The 20,159-nt window shown below is 44.8% G+C and overlaps 1 protein-coding gene across 2 annotated transcripts in view; it reads right to left on the bottom strand.

The window, feature by feature from the left end:
• Positions 1 to 20,159, bottom strand: part of gps1 (G protein pathway suppressor 1) — a 112,797-nt gene that overhangs the window by 34,337 nt on the left and 58,301 nt on the right. For both annotated transcript variants that reach the window (XM_038776877.1, XM_038776876.1), the window contains one exon: positions 2,388 to 2,482. In XM_038776877.1, coding sequence (XP_038632805.1) covers positions 2,388 to 2,482 — 95 coding nt within the window. The remainder of the gene's footprint in view (positions 1 to 2,387; positions 2,483 to 20,159) is intronic.

Raw genomic sequence — 20,159 nt, 5'->3', positions numbered from 1 at the left:
CGGCTCTGGGTCACTGTCTGTGTGGAGTTTGCACATTCTCCCCGTGTCTGCGTGGGTTTTGCTAGCACAACCCAAAAATGTGCAGAGTAGGTGGATTGGCCATGCTAAATTGCCCCTTAATTGGAAAAAATAATTGGGTAATCTAAATTTATAAAAAAAAAAATTTAAGTAGTTAAACAGGAAACATACAGAAAAAGCCCCGATGGTCAGGGGCTCCTTAACCAACTCAAGAGAAAACCCACGTACTGTCCCTACAATTACCTTTGCTGCCACCACTTTCAGGGGTAGCAACAGCCATCAATCCATCAATTCTGTAAGGTTACTTGATGGTTCAGAACTCCTACTAAATTGACTCCAAGTATGCCAACATTGGAGGTCATCTCAAGGCCATTCAATCCAATGATACAAAATAACAAACATCAATGGCATCTCAAAATCACTCGATTATGGTGTTCAGTAAATTTTTTAAAAGTAAATTTAGCCAATGACGAGTCCATTTTGGAGCTTGGATCCTGAAATCTCCAAATCCAAATCGGAAAAATTAATTTCCATCATAGAATTGACCATACTCGACCAGCTCCAACAGGCAGGCCATATTGTCTGCATGCATGCCTAGCAAAGACTCCCGAAACAAGTACTCTACTTGGAGCTTCAACAAGGCAAGAAAGCCATAGGAAACGCTTCACCAAGACCCTCCAGGCACACTTGAAAAAGTGCAACACCCACTGACACCTGGGAATCCCTGCCCAAGATGCCTAAAGTGGTGAAAAACCATCCGGGAAGGAAGTGAACCCCTCGAGTTTCATTTCCAAAAGCAGGTTGAAGTTAAACATTGACAGCAAAGGAGCGTGTGGCAACCCAGGCGCCCCACCCACCTACTCCTCCAACCACCATCTTCCCCACCTGTGACAAAAACTATAGGTTGTGCATTGGACTCCTCAGTCACCTGAGAACTCATTTTTAGTATGGATGCAAGTCATTCTTGACTCTGTGGGACTGCCCAAGAAGAAGGAGGAAAGGCTTAGGAGATTCAGAAGGTGAATTATTTGGTCGCAGAAATTCCCAGCCTCTGACTCACTGTTTTAGCCACAGTATTTTTGTGGCTGGTCCAGTTGTTTTGAATTAATGGAAACCCACAGGATGTTAATGTTGTGGGTTTTGTTGATGGCAATGCCATTTAATATCAGAGAGAGATGGTTAGGCTTTTCTTTGGTAGGTGGTCTTTTCCTGGCATTTGTAGTTGCCGCAAAGTGAACATCATGTTGGTTGTGCCCTTTAATGGCCTTTCCAACATCTTCAAAAAATTGATGGAATAGTTTTGATCTGCTTGATTGGGACATCATCCACCACTGTAAACATGACCACTTTACATGGCTGCAGAGAGTATTATCCACAAAGCATACTACACAGCATAAGGCAGTGGAAACATCACCACCTCCATGTCCCTCCAATGACACATCATCCTAACTTGGAACCATATCACTGATCCATTATTTGTCATTGGATCAACATTTTAGAATTCCCTTCCTGAAAGAATTGTGACAAGTACTTTCAAGTTGGCTACTACATTCTCAAGGATAGTGAGGAGCTGGCAATAGATGTTTACCTTGCCAGCAATGTGAATAAATATCAAGAATTCCTGTTCTTTTTAGCTACCTGTACCGTACTTACATTTGCATTTCTGTGCATTAGTACAATGTTTGCATAAATCTTTTGATATTTTCTTTAGTGTACATGTATCTCCTGTGTTGCTACTTTATAATAGTATTTATGCAATTCTTGAAGCCATCTCAGCTTATTCTGATCCTCCTTCCAGGTCTTCAATTTACCAATACCATTTTTACTTGTTATTGAAGACAAATTGGCACACCTGTTGCCTCTTTTGCCCAGTTGGGGGCTGTTCAATGCCACCAAGATATTCTCATGTTTCTTCGTTACAGCAACTACCAATTCCTCAATGGGCTATTCTGACTTTCAGATTTTCATCAAATTAATCCACACAAAAATAATCGTGCACTCCACTTCCCAACCAAGCTGAAGAAAATTGACATGTTTCGTCAGTTAAATGGTTGGTAAGCTACTGAGAGGCGTTGGTCACAAAGGCAGGCATTATAGCCATTGGCTGACTTTTGTTTCCATTACTGAAAATCACATGCTCAGCAATTACATCTTTGCAGACTGCTTGCTTTAGTTACTTTGTTTTTAAGTAGCTTGGAAATTACAAAAAACTCCAGATAGTTCTCTTATTTTTTTCCCTAGATAGGGGTGAAGGTGATCAAGCTGCTTTTCTCAAATAAAATTGTGCCTCCTTGATCATTTGTTTCTTGTAAAATGAAGTGAGGCTCACACCATGGAGCATTTGCTAAAGAAACCAATATTATGTTCACCTGCTGGAGATGACATTCCTTTGCAGTTCTTGTCTATCAAAAGTGGCCAGTGCACAAAGTCCTCCATAAACTGCTACATTGCTCGGAGACAGCAGCTGAAAGGAAACAAACACAGTCACGTTGAACTTAGTCCAGGTGGATATTTTTCAAACTTCAATACAATTTTCTTTCACTACTCAAAAACTTCTAAATCATGGAAAACCAAAGTTTAAAGATCATTTAAATTTAAAGAAATTACAATAAACAAATTCCTCCCTCTACCCTTAAAGAATTTGGTCTCAAGCATTCCAGACTGGAGAGTTCAAAGTATATTAAGTTTTAATTATAAAGAAACATGAAGCATCTACTGCTCCTGCTTCGTACCACATTCAAACCTTTGAGGATGCACAAATTCAGAATATATTTGAAGTTAACCTAGTTCACCCTTCGAGTATTATACAACTCCCACATTAATATTATATCTACATTTTCAAAACAATTCCATTCAAATGGGTAATAGAATTGAAATTTCATGTGCGAGAAGTCTTTCTAAAAAGAGCTTCAATTAATCTAACAGGTAGGATAAAAAGGTCTTCGGTTAAGAAAGCTGTAACTAGTGGAGTGCCACAGGGATCTGTGCTAGGCCCTCAATATTTACAATCACTATCACTGACTTGATATAGGGACTGAACGTACATTTGTTGATCGCACTAAGATAGATAGGACAGTATGTTGTCAAGCAGGGGTGGAGAATTTGCAAAGGAACATAGATAGGAGTGAGAAAATAAATTGGCAGATGGCGTTTAATGTGGGAAAATATGAACTTTCACTTTGGCAGGAAAAATAGAAAAGCAATATATTATTTGAATGGAGAGAGATTACAAAACCCAATAGTACAGGGAAATTGGGGTGCTGTGGCTCATGAATCACAAACAAATTGAATGTAGATACAGCAAGTGAGTAAGATGGCAAATAGAATGGTTTAATTGTAAGGGGAAAGAAATATAAAAATAGGGAAGTTTTACTGCAGTTGTACAGGGCCTTGGTGAGACCATACCCAGAACTGTTTTGGTTTCCTTATTTGAAGATATAATTATGTTAGAAGCAGTTCTGAGAACATTCACCTGACTCATTCTTGATATCAAGGGCTTATTTTTTGAAGAAAGATGCAAAAGGTTGGGCCTTTATCCATCAAAGTTTGGACAGGAGATGATCTTCTGAAACAGACAAGATTCTGAAGGGACATAGAGTAGATACCCGGAGGACGTTTCCTCTTGTGGGCGGAACTAGGGGACATAGTTTAAGAATGAAGTCTCCCTTTTAATACAAGATGAGAATGTATTTCCCTCTCGGAGGCTTACTAAATCTGGGGAGTTCTCTTTGCCAGAAAACAGCGGAAGCCAGTTCATTGAATTTATTCAAGGAGTTGGATACATAATTGATAGACAAAGGAGTCAAGAGGGTTATGGGGAACAGACAGGAAAGTGGAGTTGAGACCATAATTGGATCAGCCAAAGGTCTTATTGAATGGCAGAGCAGGATTGAGGGGCCAAAAGGCCAACTTCTGCTCCTACGTTCCTATGATTCTATTGTGGTTTTTTTATTTAAAAAAATAACAGTCAATATAAACCAAATCAAAAAAGGTAACAGGCAAAACATGACAATTAAATATAAAGTACAAAAATAATAGAGAAAAGCACACACCCAATTAACTTAAATACTAAAACTAACTCAACCCCCTAACAACAGACAGTGACTGACTCCTTAAAAAAAGTAGCAAATGGTTGGCAACTTCAATAGAACCTCTCTACCGACACCCCGATTGTGAACTTGATCCTCTCCAAATGCAGAAATGACATTAAGTCATCCAGCCAATCAGAGGCACTGGTGGAGTGGGGGACCTCTACCCAAGCAATATTTGTCTCTGGGTTATCAATGAGGCAAAGGCAAGGACATCCATCTGCCTTTACCCGACTGTATCACCGATGAATTCGATACCCCAAGTATAGCCACCAGCAGCAGGCACAGATCCAAATCTACATGAAGTATCTCTGATATGGCGTTAAAGGATGAAACCCAAGGGCAGCACAGTGGCGCAGTGGTTAGCACTGCTGCCTACGGCACCGAGGACCCCTGTTCGATCTCGGCCCCAGGTCACTGTGTGGAGTTTTCACATTCTCCTGTGTCTGCGTGGGTTTCACCTGCACAACCCAAAGATATGCAGATTAGGTAGATTGACCAGGCTAAATTGGGTCTTAATTGGGAAACAAATAATTGGGTACTCTTAAAAAACATTTTTTTAAAATGAAACCCAGAAACCTACAAGTTTGGGGCAGGACCAGAGCATAGGCGTATGGTTAGCCAGCCTAAGAAAACAGTGCTCACACCTACCCTAAGAATCCGCTCATCCTTGCCGGGTGCATCATATGCAATATCGTAAAGTGGATCAAGCTCAGCCAAGCACACGAAGACGAGAAGTTGAAGTGCCTCACTCCACACATCACCATTAAGACTGGGACCCAATTCACCCTCCCATTTAGTCCTCACACCACTCAACACAGAGCCAAATCTGTGAAAGGATACAACCATAAATGTCCGAAATAGACCCTCCATCAGGCTGAGCCAGGGATAGAATCTTCTTCATCAGGTAAGAGGGTGGCACCAAAGGAAAGGCTTTACTCAAAAAATCGCGACCTTGGAAATACCTGAAGAGACTGGAATTGGGCAGCTGGAATTTCTCACCCAACTCCCTAAAACTGGCAAATCTCCCCCCCACGAGCAGGTCCCCAAGCCGCTACAGATCCAAATGTTGAGTCCAAACCAGCAGGTAGGAAGAGGTGATCATTGCAAATAGGGGCTAGTGAAGACCCAATTAGGGGCTAGTGAAGACACGGATTTGGAGTTTGAAATTGCCGACTAAGCTGTTTCCAAATCCTAAGGGAGGAGACCACCACTAGGTTTGAGGAAATGCTAACAGGGGAAAAAGACAATGGTGTAGTAATTATTGCACGAAGAGTAGATGTAGTGCAGGAACAAGCTTCCATTTATCCCCAAATGAACCCAGCAAAAAAGCTAACATTTTTTGAATGTTAGCTGCCCAGTAATAAATCAATATATCCCCAACTGTCTGTCCCTTTGGAGCAGAACACTACAGATTCGAGAAGTCTTACACGCCCAAATAAAAGATGTTAGTCCCAGTAAGGGCCACCCAGACAATGGAACCTTGTCTTAGCCAGACGAAAAGATAACATCCTCAGTTGGAATTGCCTCCCGGGGACATTGGGAAACATCTACTTCTGCTCAAGTTCAATTTGTACCAGGAGAAGAAGGAGTCAAAGCAACATTTTGTTATATCATCTATGAAGGGGGTTGGATCCATAACATAAAGAAGTAGGTCGTCCGCCCAAAGGGACACCCGATGCACCACCCCTCCCCGACTAATCTTCATCCACTTACTCAAGGACCACCACGCTACAGCAAGCAGCTCTATTGCCAGAGTAAACAGGAGTGGGGACAGTGGACAGCCCTGCCTCGTACCCCTATTCAAAGGAAAATAATAGTTCAAGGCGTTCATCGAAACACTGGCAGTGAGAGCCTGATATGACAGATGAATCCAAGTAATAAACTTGCGGCCAAATCCAAACCTCCCAAGAATCTCAAATAAATAATCCCAATCTACTCTATTAGATGCCTTTTCAGCATTAAGAGATATTATCACCTCAGATTCAGGCACTGTGGGAGGAAACTGGAGCACCCGGAGGGAACCCACGCAGACATGGGGAGAACGTACAAACTCCACACAGTCACCCAAGGCCAGAATTAAACCTGGCTCCCTGGTGCCCGTGCCGCCTGCACAGATATCCACCTCAACCGTTGGGATAGGTAGGCCATCCTGAAAGTCAGACAGGACCGACCCAGACGCAGGAGGCTCCGATTTGTAAAGAACGGGTAATAGGTTCAAAAAGCCGCATTAACCGGAGTTGGTGCGGAAATGAGGTTGCCGCTTGAATTGAGTATCTGCGAGACTTCCCAGGTAGCTGTCTGCCGTTTAAGCTGACTAGCCAAAAGGCAACTGGCCTCTCAATTCTCATAAAAAGTGCCCCTTGAGCGTCGTAACTGAGTTACGGCCCTGTTAGTCGACAATAATTCAAACTGGGTTTGCAGTTTTTCCCTACTTGCCAGTAACTCCGGAATAGGATCAAACGAGTACTGGTGATCCACCTGAAGAATGGAGTCCACCAACCTCATTGTCTTCAACAAATGAATTCTGTAGGAGATAATTTTCCCTATGGACTGTGTTAAGAGCCTGTCACACTGAGGCGGTACGGCACAGTGATTAGCACTGCTGTCTCACGGCGCCGAGGACCAAGGTTTGATCCCTGGTCCAGGTCGCTGTCCGTGTGGAGTTTGCACATTCTCTCGTGATCGCGTGGGTTTCACCCCCATAACCTGAAGGTGAACAGGGTAGATGGACTGGCCACCTAAATTGCCCCTCAATTGGAAAAAAGAATTGGGTACTCTAAATTTAAAAAAAAAGAGCCTCTCACAACATGGAAGGTGAGCACAAAATTATCCCCCCACCCCCAATCTAGGATCCAAAACACAATTCAGGTCCCCACCTAAAATAAGCTGATGCAAGTCTAAATTGAAAATTGCGGCCAGCAGGAAATTAATAAAATTCGTATCATCCTAGGGCAGTAAATGTTAACGATAATAACCGGGTCGGTCACCTGGGAGCCACATAGCAACCGTTGGGGTTGGCTAGAATCTTAAGTGGAGGGGAAAACATTTTATTAATTAGAATTGCCGAATCCCTGGTCCTGCCATCAAAGCCAGGATGGGAAACCTGCCTGAACCCACTCCTGGTTTGATCTCTGACCCGCAAATGGCTCTCTTGCAAAAACACCTCACCGGAATTTAATCTCCTGATATGAGCAAATGCCCTCAATCTTTTCACTGGGCCATTCAAACCCCTAACGCTCCAGATGACCAAACGATTTAGAGGTAAAACCCCCAATTCTAATCAAAAACTACAGGAACTCAACCCCAACCAAAAACAAGAAAAAATGAGAACAAACATGAAACGCCAAAAATGTAACCATACAAAATGCCCATTGACAGAACTAAGAAACAAATTACAATGTGCCCAACTTGTGCCTGTTAGTACAAGAGTCCGCCTCACCCAGCACGTCAAATAAATAGTCTTTTCCCTTGATGGTTACTCTGAGGCGAGCTGAATAGACCAACCCGAACCATACTCCACTCTTATACAGAGCAGCCTCGATTCTTTTCTTAGCTAATTCTGCACCCATCTGCTGATAAAACCTGATGGGAGTGGCCTTCCCACTTAAAATCGCGGTGCGCCTTTTCCCATCACAAAACCTTTTCGAAGCTATGGAACCTCACTATCACCACATGCGGTGGGTTTTCAATATGAGGCTTCGGCCAAAGTGTGCGATGGGCTCGGTCCAATACAGGCAGGGAAGTGAATTCACCCTCATCGTCCATTTTGCAGAACATGCCCGAAATGTATTCCATGGACACAGGGCCCTCAATCCCCTCCGGCAACCCCACATTCCGGATATTTTACCTCCAGGTCATTCATCTTGGCTCTCAACAATCTATTATTTTCGGTCACCAAAGACAGTTTGATTCCTCAAGGTCTTATTAGTTTTCCCCGAAGCCACTCGAATGGGGGCCAGGGCTCAATTGATTTTTGAGATCCTCCGACACAATACGCGGGTGCTTTTCAATTTCTGTCGCTGATGTATTGGAAAGAACCTCGGCCGTTACTGGAGTGGACAGAGAACCAGAACCCAACATCCCCATTTTGCCAGTCATTGAGTTCTGAGGGGCCTCAGACTCCGTCAACGAGTTTCTGCTCCCAACTTTTATTCCCCTTATTGTTTTGGCATTTCAGTTATAAAAGGCCTTCAATCGAATAACTATATAGGTTTCCAAAGAATAAACAATTTGTGGTACCAAGAAAAGGGGCCAAAAGTACAGTACTCCAGTGAGAACCACTTTGTGTGCATCTACCCCGTACATTATTATGCCACCAAAATGAAAGTTTCTTGCAAGAAACTTGTACCCTACTGGACTAAAACATCATACTGGTTAGTTTATACAAAATAACAAGAGAAATCTGCCAAGTTAAAATATTATTGGATAGATGATTTGTAATCATTTGAAAGGCAGGTTAAATTCCTTTCAAATTACCCCTCCTAGCAACAGGATTAATTGATATATGAATTTTCATCGATCTTGAATTGAAATTATACTGGCTAGCTATATTACAATTAAATTTAACAATCTCATTTATACTAAATCTTTTGGGGGAAAGCACAGAATCCAATGATATATCAAAAGTATTTTTAAATTAACCACCCCGGACCTCATCAAATAGGACTTCTGTTCACACAAGAAACTATATATTCAATTACTTGGATGTGGGGCCAATGAGATAATACCAGCAGCATAATGAACATGGGAAGCAGCCTATCCTCAGATGGAGCTGTCGGTATTCAATCAAATAAAACACTTACTAAGGGCATGACGGTGGCACAGTGGTTAGCACTACTGCATCACGGCACCGAGGTCCCAGGTTTGATCCCAGCTTTGGGTCACTGCCCGTGTGTAGTTTGCACATTCTCCCCGTGTTTGCATGGGTTTCGCCCCCACAACCCAAGGATGTGCAGGGTAAGTGGATTGGCCACGCTAAATTGCCCCTTAATTGGATACTCTAAATTTATTTTTAAAAATATAAAGCACTTACTAAATAACTGCCTTTTGTTTGTTTTTAAACAGAGGACAACCGTATACAAATTAATCCTTATGATGTAAGAAACAAAAATTATATGGCTTTAGGATTCTGAAGATACCCGTACTGCATTTTGTTCACATACACAGGGCGAAATTCTCCCAAAGGGAGACAAACAGCCGACGCCGGAGTGAAACACTCCGGAGGCCACTCCTTGCCCCCTATTCTCCCCGGAGCGGTGGCGCGTCAAAGCGGCGCGGCTGGAATGACGCAGCCGGCGGCGCCTAAGTGACGTCACCCGCACATGCGCAGGTTGGCCGGCGCCAACCCACGCATGCGCGGTTGCAGTCTTCCCCTCCGCTGCCCCGCAAGACATGGTGGCTTGATCTTGTGGGGCGGCGGAGGGAAAAGAGTGCGTCTTTTAGAGACGCCGGCCCAACGATCGGCGGGCACCGATCGCAGGCCAAACACCTCCTGAGCACGCCCCTGGTGCTCGATCCTCCCTCCGCCCCCCACAGGCAGTGGTCGCACGATGTTCACACCGGCAGCGATCAGGTGTGGTTGGCGCCTGTGTGAACCGGCCGGGTTCGGCAGGCCGCTCGGCCCATCCAGGCCAGAGAATCGCCGGTCGCCGTTAGAAACGGCGATTCTCCAAGCGGCCTGTTAAAATGAGACACGCCATTTGGGGGGGGGGGGGGGGGGGGGGGGGCGGCGTGGCATGATTCGCCCGGCACTCCCACGATTCTCCCACCCTGTTCTACCTGGATCATTAATCAGCCTCATGCTTCTTCTCTGCACTACCTGAACTTAAACGCTTTCTGTATTTTATTGACCAAAACTAAAACACTTTTCACGATGCAAAATGACCAGAGTACTGTGCACTTTTAACATGATCTTTTCCGATCTGTACTCTACTGATCTAACGACATAATTTAGCATTTGGTTTGCTTTATTCATTGCAATTATAAAACGTATTTGCTGTTCAATCTAGTGCAAAATCTAGATAATTTTTTGCTCTACATATATCTATTTCTGTGTGCTCATCAATGTGAGGGTTGCTAGTGCCAGGGAAATAAACTCTTGCCATCTCCAGCACCCAGTGTCAAGCACTTTGAGTTAGGTATAGCACAACTAGATGCAGATTAAAATTCGCTCTGCTCCGACCAAAAAGAGTGCCATATTCTCAGAAGCAGCATTGCGTCACTGTGATCACACATCAGCCTTTGTGCTTTCTCTGTGTCAGATGTCCGAACTACAGACACAGTTTTAGCTGTTGACTCATATGTTCCCAAGGAATTGGACTGAGGCAACCTAAGCTCCTTTTATATTGGACCCTTACAGTGAGCAGATAGTGTCATCCCATCTGTCTAGGTTTCAGAGGCAAAAGATCAGTGCTTTACCACTTTACCCAATTACCTGTTTTTCCATATTTAGTATACTTGTGACAACAATATCCTCACGCCCTCATCCTTGTGTTGTATTTGTAAATATCCATTCTGAGTTTCATCTGCCACTTGACTGCATTACCTGAGTGAGGTGGAGGCAGATTCAATCATGGCGCTCAAAAGGGGAATTGAAACATTATCTGAAATGGGAAAATTGACAGGGCATGGGGAAAAAGGTAGGGGAGTGGCACGAGATGAACTATTGCAGAGTGCCAGCACTCACAATGGGCCAAATTGTTTCCTCCTATGCAGTCACCATTTTATGATTTTTGATTTGCAATTTTATCTAATTCCTAGCGGTTTTGCTAAAATAACAGTTTTTAACCATCCCCCAATCCCAGTTTAGTATTATCTACAAATGTTCCATTCAATTTCCGAATTGAAAGCACAAATATGCATTATGTATTAATTCACAGGATATGGGCTTCACTGGCAAAAAGAGCATTTACTGAACATCCTTTATTGCTCTGAAGAAAATTGGTGATGAACAGCCTTCTTGAACAGCCACAGTGTTTGTGATGGAGTAATTTGTAAACTCACAGTCCGACAGGTAGGCATTTCCAGGATTGTGACCCAGCAATAGCGGTGAGTAGCAATAAATTCCAAGTCAGGCCATCACATGACTTGGAGGGAAGACTGTATGTGGTGGTGTTCTCACGCATCTGCTCGCCTTCTCCTTCTTATTCGTAGAGGTTGCAGATTTTGATGGTGCTTTCTAAAATAAACCTTGGTACGTTATTGTAGTGCATCTTGTAGATGGTACACACTTTGGCCACGGTGCATTTGTAATGGAGGCAATGAATATATCAGGTGGTGGGCAGGGCACCAATCAACTGGGTTGCTTCGTTCTGAATGGTGTTGAGCTTGAGTGCTGTACTCCGACAGGCAGTGGAGACAATTCTTTCACACCCTTGACTTTTAGCTCGGAGACGGTGAAAAGGCTTAGTGAAGACAGGAGATTGGCCACGTGCAGCAGATTACTCACTTTCTAGCTTGTAGCCACAGTATGTGTGTGACTGGTCCAGTTAAATCGCTGTTCGATGGTGATCACTACAATGTTGATAATAGAGGACGGACCTGATAATGGTAATGTCATTAAATGTCAAGGAGATGTTTATATTCTGTCTTGTTGCAGATGGTCATTGCTGGAGACAAGTGTGGCATGAATGGTACTCGCCCAAGGATGAATTTTGTCTAGGTCTTAGTGCAAGTGAACCGGACTAAGGAATTGTGAATACAAACAACAAAGGACAAAGAAAAGGTACAGCACAGGAACAGACCCTTCAGCCTTCCAAGCCTGTGCCGACCATGCGGCCCGTCTAAACTAAAATCTTCTACACTTCCTGGGTTCGTATCCCTCTATTCCCATCCTATTCATGTATTTGTCAAGATGCCCCTTAACGTCACTATCGTCCCTGCTTCCAACACCTCCTCCGGCAGCAGGTTCCAGATACCCACTACCCTCTATGTAAAAAAACTTGCCTCGTACATCTCTACTAAACCTTGCCCCTCGCAGCTTAAACCTATGCCCCCTAGTTATTGACCCCTTTACCCTGGGAAAAAGCCTGACTATCCACTCTGTCTATGCCCCTCATAATTTTGTAGACCTCTATCAGGTCACCCCTCAACCTCCGTCATTCCAGTGAGAACAAACCGAGTTTATTCAACCGCTCCTCATAGCTAATGCCCTCCATACCAGGCAACATCCTGGTAAATCTCTTCTGCACCCTCTCTAAAGCCTCCACATCCTTCTGGTAGTGTAGCGACCAGAATTGAACACCATACTCCAAGTGTGGCCTAAATAAAGTTCTATACAGCTGCAACATGACTTGCTAATTCTTACACTCATGCCCCGGCCAATGAAGGCAAGCATGCCGTATGCCTTCTTGACTACCTTCTCCACCTCTGTTGCCACTTTCAGTGACCTGTAGACCTGTACACCTAGATCTCTCTGACTGTCAATACTCTTGAGGGTTCTACCATTCACTGTATATTTCCTACCTGCAATTGACCTTCAAAAATGCATTACCTCACATTTGTCCGGATTAAACTCCATCTGCCATCTCTCCGCCCAAGTCTCCAAACAATCTAAATCCTGCTGTATCCTCTGACAGTCCTCATCGCTATCCGCAATTCCACCAACCTTTGTGTCGTCTGCAAACTTACTAATTAGACCAGTTACATTTTCCTCCAAATCATTTATATATACTACGAACACCAAAGGTCCCAGCACTGATCCCTGTGGAACACCATTAGTCACAGCCCTCCAATCAGAAAAGCACCCTTCCATTGCTACTCTCTGCCTTCTATGACCTAGCCAGTTCGGTATCCATCTTGCCCTGATCCCGTGAGTTCACCTTTTGTACCAGTCTGCCATGGGGGATCTTGTCAAAGGCCTTACTGAAGTCCATATAGACAACATTCACTGCCCTGCCTGCATCAATCATCTTTGTGACCTCTTCGAAAAACTCATCAAGTTAGTGAATCATGACCTCCCCTTCACAAAACCGTGCTGCCTCTCGCTAATACGTCCATTTGCTTCCAAATGGGAGTAGATCCTGTCTCGAAGAATTTGTTCCAGTAATTTCTGTACCACTGATGTAAGGCTCACTGGCCTGTAGTTCCCTGGGTTATCCTTGTTACCCTTCTTAAACAAAGGAACAACATTGGCTATTCTCCAGTCCTCCGGGACATCAACTGAAGACAGTGAGGATCCAAAGATTTCTTTCAAGGCCTCAGCAATTTCCTCTCTAGCCTCCTTCAGTATTCTGGGGTAGCGACTTATCTACCTTCATATTTTTCAAGACGCCCAACGCCTTGTCTTTTTGGATTTTAATGTGACCCAGGCTATCTACACACCCTTCTCCAGACTCAACATCCACCAATTCCTTCTCTTTGGTGACTACTGATGCAAAGTATTCATTTAGTACCTCACCTATTTCCTCTGGCTCCACACATAGATTTCCTTGCCTGTCCTTCAGTGGGCCAACCCTTTCCCTGGCTACCCTCTTGCTTTTTATGTACGTGTAAAAAGCCTTGGGATTTTCCTTAACCCTATTTGCCGATGACTTTTCGTGACCCCATTTAGCCCTCCTGACACCTTGCTTAAGTTCCTTCCTACTTTCCTTATATTCCACACAGGCTTCGTCTGTTCCCAGCCTTCTAGCCCTGACAAATGCCTCCTTTTTCTTTTTGACGAGGCCTAAAATATCTCTCGTTATCCAAGGTTCCCGAAATTTGCCGTATTTATCCTTCTTCCGCACAGGAACATGCCGGTCCTGAATTCCTTTCCACTGACATTTGAAAGCCTCCCACATGTCAGATATTGATTTACCCTCAACCATCCGCCCCCAATCTAGGTTCTTCAGTTCCCGCCTAATATTATTATAATTAGCCTTTCCCCAATTTAGCACATTCATCCTAGGATCACTCTTATCTTGTCCACCAGCACGTTAAAACTTACTGAATTGTGGTCAGTTTCCAAAATGGTCTCCTACTGAAACAGTGCTAACCACTGTGCTACCATGCTGCCCTTCTAACCTAATGATGAAGGGAAGGTCATTAATGATGGTTGTGTCCAGGACCCGGCCCTGGTGAGCTCCTACAGCAATGTTCTGAGGTAGAGATGATTAGCTTCCAAAAATCACAACCATCTTATTTTGTGTTCAGGATATGATTCCAGCCAATGGAGTGCTTGCACTTCGATTCCCACTGATGTCAATCTTCCTTTGACTTCTTGATGCCACACCAGTTCAAATGCGACCCTGATGCCACTCTCACCTCATGCCTGGAACTTGGTCTTTTGTCCATGTTTGGAAGAAGGCTGTAATAGGTAGAGAGATCCTGACTGATTCCAATCGGAGCAACAATGAGCAGGTTATTGAAGAGTAAGTGGTACTTGATAGCACTGTCAACAATGCCTTCTATCACTTTTCTGATGACAGAGTAAACTGATTGGGTGGTCAATGACTGGGTTGGATTTGTCTTGGCTTTTGTGGACAAGGCATTCCTGGGCAATTTTTCACATTGTTGGGTAGATTGGGCAGCACGGTAGCATGGTGGTTAGCATAAATGCTTCACAGCTCCAGGGTCCCAGGTTCGATTCCCGGCTGGGTCACTGTCTGTGTGGAGTCTGCACGTCCTCCCCGTGTGTGCGTGGGTTTCCTCCGGGTGCTCCGGTTTCCTCCCACAATCCAAAGATGTGCGGGTTAGGTGGATTGGCCGTGCTAAATTGCCCGTAGTGTCCTAAAAAGTAAGGTTAAGGGGGGGTTGTTGGGTTACGGGTATAGGGTGGATACGTGGGTTTGAGTAGGGTGATCATTGCTCGGCACAACATCGAGGGCCGAAGGGCCTGTTCTGTGCTGTACTGTTCTATGTTCTATGCCATGGTTGTAGCTGTACTCGAGCATTTGGCTAGAAGCACAGCTGGTTCAGGGGAACAAGTCAGCACTACAGCTGAAATGTTGTCAGGACCCATTGTATTCACGGTAGCATGGTGGTTAGCATAAATGCTTCACAGCTCCAGGGTCCCAGGTTCGATACCCGGCTGGGTCACTGTCTGTGCGGAGTCTGCACGTCCTCCCCGTGTGTGCGTGGGTTTCCTCCGGGTGCTCCGGATTTCCTCCCACAGTCCTAAGATGTGCGGGTTAGGTGGATTGGCCATGCTAAATTGCCCGTAGTGTCCTAAAAAGTAAGGTTTGGGGGGGGGGGGGGGGGGGGGGGGGGGGGGGGGGGGGGGGGGGGGGGTTGTTGGGTTACGGGTATAGGGTGGATACGTGGGTTTGAGTAGGGTGATCATGGCTCGGCACAACATCGAGGGCCGAAGGGCCTGTTCTGTGCTGTACCGTTCTATGTTCTATATCCAGGACACGCAACTATTTCTTGATATCACATGAAGGGAACCAATTTAGCTAAAACCTGATAGCGGAGACGTCAAAAGATGGCCAAGATCGATTATACACTCAGCACTTCTGGATGAAGATGGTTGTAAATACTTCCGCTTTTGTCTTTTACATTCACACACTGGGCTCGATCATCATTGAGGGTGGGATGCCCATGGAGATTTTTAATTGTGCACTACCATTTATGATAGAATGTGGCATGCATGCAGCCAGCATGTAGTCACCAAGATGGCACCTAATTTTTAGATATGTCTGGCGTTGCTATTGGCAGGCTCTCCTACACTCCTCATTTAACCAGGGGTTGTCTCCAGTCCTGACAGTAATGGGAGAGTGAGGAATATACTGAGCCATAAGGTTTCTTGAGATGGACTACAAATCTGTTGCTGCTGCTGATGGCCCACAGGGCCTCGTGAATGCCCAGTTTTGAGCTACGAGATCTGTTCTGAATCTATCCCATTTACCATGGTGGCATTGTGCCAGACAACATAATGGAGGGCGTCCTCAGCCTGAAGATGGTGCTTCATCTTGAAAGGGACTGTGTAGTGGTTACTATTACCAATACTGAGTACGATCAAAGCACTGGCACATGAACAGGGGCAGCAGGATAGCATGGTGGTTAGCATCAATGCTTCACAGCTCCAGGGTCCCAGGTTCGATTCCCGGCTGGGTCACTGTCTGTGTGGAGTCTGCACGTCCTCCCCGTGTGCGTGGGTTTCCTCCGGGTGCTCCGGTTTCCTCCCACAGTCCAAAGATGTGCGGGTTAGGTGGATTGGCCATGCTAAAAATTGCCCGTAGTGTCCTAATAAAAGTAAGGTTAGGGGGGGGGTTGTTGGGTTACGGGTATAGGGTGGATACGTGGGTTTGAGTAGGGTGATCATGGCTCGGCACAACATTGAGGGCCGAAGGGCCTGTTCTGTGCTGTACTGTTCTATGTTCTAACAACTCAGTCATCTGATCCCAAGACAAAAAGGATGCCCTCATCACCAAAGTGATGACCAGTGCATATGACTGCTGGACAGACCATCGGCTCATTCGCTCCTCTATGTCTATCAAATGGCACCAGGTGCAGTGGAAGATGAAGAAACAGCTCAGAAAAAGATCAATGTTAAGCAGTTTCAAGAGCCAAGCATGCTCGTGAACTTCCGACAATGCCTTCATCCAAAATCGAAAACTGGAAAGAGCTGAAGACAGGCATCATCTCAAGTTGTTGAGAAACCATCGGTTACAAGACCAGGAAACACCAAGGCTGGTTCGACGAGAACAACCACACCATCCAAGACCTCATAGACAAGAAGAGGAAAGTTCTGTGTCTGGCAAAACATAATCTGCAAGTCAAAGAGGAGAACTCATCAGTCAGCCACGGCAGAGGTACAAACAAGAACTAGGGAAATCAGGAACCAATGGTTCACTGAGAAAGCTAAGGAGCTGCAACTCCTTGTCAATAAATACCATACCCAGGGCTTCTTCAGTGCCTTGGCAATATATGGACCCAACACCATAGGCCTCAAACTAGTGCAAGGTAAGGATGGAATCCTCCTGAGACAGCGAAAACATCAGCCTTTGATGGAGAGAAAACTTCAAAGAAATCCTAAACCGTGATACAATCATAGATGAGGGCTTATTTGAGGAAATCCCCCAAATCCCACCAAGCGTGGAAGAATTCAAAGCTGCCATTAAACGCATGAAAAATGGAAAAGCCACAGAAGTGGACAGAATTCCAGTGAAGATTTTCAAACATGGAGAAAAGATCACCCATCATCTTCTTCAGCTGTTCCTGAGACAGAGAAGAAATTCCTGCCAACCTCAGGGATGCCATCATCGCCACCATATTCAAGAAAGGGGTAGAACAGACTGCGGGAACTACTGGGGAACCTCCCTACTTACTTTCCCTCGTCGGGAAGATCACTGACCGGATCCTCGCTAACCACCTGCTCTCAGTCTCTGAAGAAATGATTTTGGAAAGTCAGCGTGGCTTCCAACCAAACCGTGGAACAGTGAACACGATTTACACTGCTTGGCAACTTCCAAGAGAAATGCCAATAGCAACATCAACCACTAGACATGGCCTTCATTGCTCTGACCAAGGCTTTGACTCAGTTAGTCGGAAAGTACTATGGAAGACCCTGTCAAAGGCTGGCTCGCCAGAGAAATTCATCATCATCCCCGACTCCTGCATGACAAGATGTCGGCGACAGTCCTCACCAATGGAAATAAGACAGGAACCTTCCGAGGTCAAGACTGGAGCCAAGCAGGGAAATGTCATCACTCCCACCCTTTTTTTCACCTTCCACGCCACCATCTTGCACCTCGTCAAGAACAAGATTCCCAATGGAGTGGACATAGTCTACAGGATGGACTGAAAACTTTTCAACCCTAACCGATTGAAGGAAACAACATTGACATCCTCAGTGGAACACAATATGTGGATGGCATCAGAATCTTAGCTCTCGCAAAAGAGAATTTACAAGTCATGCTTGACACTTTCGCAGAAGTATACCGAAGAATTGGTCTCAGCCTCAACAATACTCAAGTCCTTTACCAACTCACCGCAGGGAAAGATCCGGTCTCTCCCTCCATCAAGATCAGCGGAGAAACCCTTCCAAACATGGAACTATCTGGGGAGCCACCTCTCATCTAAGGCTGACATCGATGTAATGAAATTACATGTATATCGCTAATTGTCACAAGTAGGCTTCAAACGAAGTTACTGTGAAAAGCCCCTAGTCGCCATATTCCAGCACCTGTTCTGGGAGGCTGGTACGGGAATTGAACCGTGCTGCTGGCCTGCCTTGGTCTGCTTTCAAAGCCAGCAATTTCGCCCTGTGCTAAACCAGCCCCTATATCAGTTCCAATCCTCAAGCGTCTCCTTTCAATCCCCAAGGACGAGAGTCTTTGATGACCAGGATATCTGTGCTAACGCCAAGATCCTCATGTACACGGCAGTTGTCCTCCTAACTCTTCAACATGGCTCAGAAACTATGTACAGATGCCACATCAGGTACTGGAGATGTACCGTCAACACTGTCTGAGTCAGATTAAAGGAGCCAAGAGTACCAGCATCTTGGCCATATATTCATCCAAACCAACTCCGCTGGGCTGACCATTTGTTTAGGATGTCAGAGTCCCGACTACCAAAGCAAACCTTCTTTGCCCAGTTCAAGGAAAGCGTCAGAACAAGCGGAGGACAAAGGAAGATGCCTTGAAGGCTTACCTCAAGAAATGCAGCATAGGTGTCAATGCTTGTGAGACCCGTGCTCAGAACAAACTACTTGGAGGAACATCCTGATTGAAAGGACACAATTCTTTGAGGACACCAAAGCAAGAGGAGGCCTGGAAAAGGAGCCCGAGAAACGATTCCCAGCAATCTAGAGTCAAGGACCAATCCCACCTCCTGGAAACATCTGCCAAGCGCGGGGTCAAAGATGCAGCTCTAGGATCTGGCTCATCGGCCATGCAAGACCCAATAGAACCCATGATCAGTAACACAGAGTTTCTTCTGTAGACAATCATACTCGTTAGCGAGATATCGCCAAAGAAGATAGTGCCACACAATGGAGGGAGTCCGTGGTCGGAAGATGGGGCTTCATCTTGAAAGGTGTAGTGGTCAATATTACAATGCTGCCATGGACTGGTGCAGCTGCAACAGATAGATAGATTAGGGTTAGTGGGACCTGAACATCAATCACTGCAGTGCCTCATGTAATATTCCCCAAAACCAATCCCACTTTCTGCCCCAAAAAGTATCTATGTTTTTTTCTTTCAACCAATTCCTTCCACTTCTAGATTTCAAAACTTGTATCACAGTTACTCCCGGTTTTACCATTCATGAGAAATCTTTTGGAAATCCAAATCGCATGCATTCTTTTCACTGTCTTTTTAGAAAATCACATCTTTAAAAAGCCATATTGGTTGCTACTTAGTAAATTCTCTCAGGTAGTCCTTTGTGTTTGATCTCAATGACCATATCCATTCTTATATCAGATTTTGCTGGAAGATGGATTGGAGTAATTACCGGTAAAAGTGTTCCATTTCTTTAATCTAGGTAATATTTACATTTCTGTTTCATTATAATTCCCACAGCATAAAGCAATGCCCTCCCAATGACAAACAGCACTTCGCAAAATTCCTCCCTAGCCTCTCTTAATATTCTCAGATAGATACCATCTGTTCCCAGGGGCATGTTTGTTTTAAGCAAGTTAAGTATGTCTAGAACCTCCCATCTTGGTGATGCTGAATTTCAAAGGTTGGAATGGATTATCTCATAGGGCATATTACTACAGTCTACTTTAGTGGGTTTTTTAAATATCTGTTATTAAATACAATATAGTAATATATTATACCTATTCTGAGTTTTGTGCCCATTAACAACTCTTCAGATTCTCATCTCTTTCCTGACAATTCTCTAAAGCAGTGTTTTTCAACCTTTTTCCCCCCGGGACTCACTTTTAGCAACCTGCCAACCTTCGGGACCCATGCCGGCTGACCTTCGTGACGGGCGCCATGTTTGCTTACCTTTTAATGCGAAAGGGGAGCCTGCTTTGTCCTTCTGATCTCACTTGAATCCGGTTCAAAGGAGCAGAGGGAAATGCGCATATCAGGTGCAGACTTCAGCCAGTTTCTTTGTGCCGTCTTATTCTTTATGAAAACGGAAAACCCAACCTCACACATGTAGGTCTTCGTGAAGGAC

This window comes from Scyliorhinus canicula, chromosome 18, assembly GCF_902713615.1.
Source record: "Scyliorhinus canicula chromosome 18, sScyCan1.1, whole genome shotgun sequence".
NCBI lineage: Eukaryota > Metazoa > Chordata > Chondrichthyes > Carcharhiniformes > Scyliorhinidae > Scyliorhinus > Scyliorhinus canicula.
The sequence above is the reverse complement of the archived record's forward strand: the minus strand, read 5'-3'. Positions and strand labels throughout refer to the sequence as shown.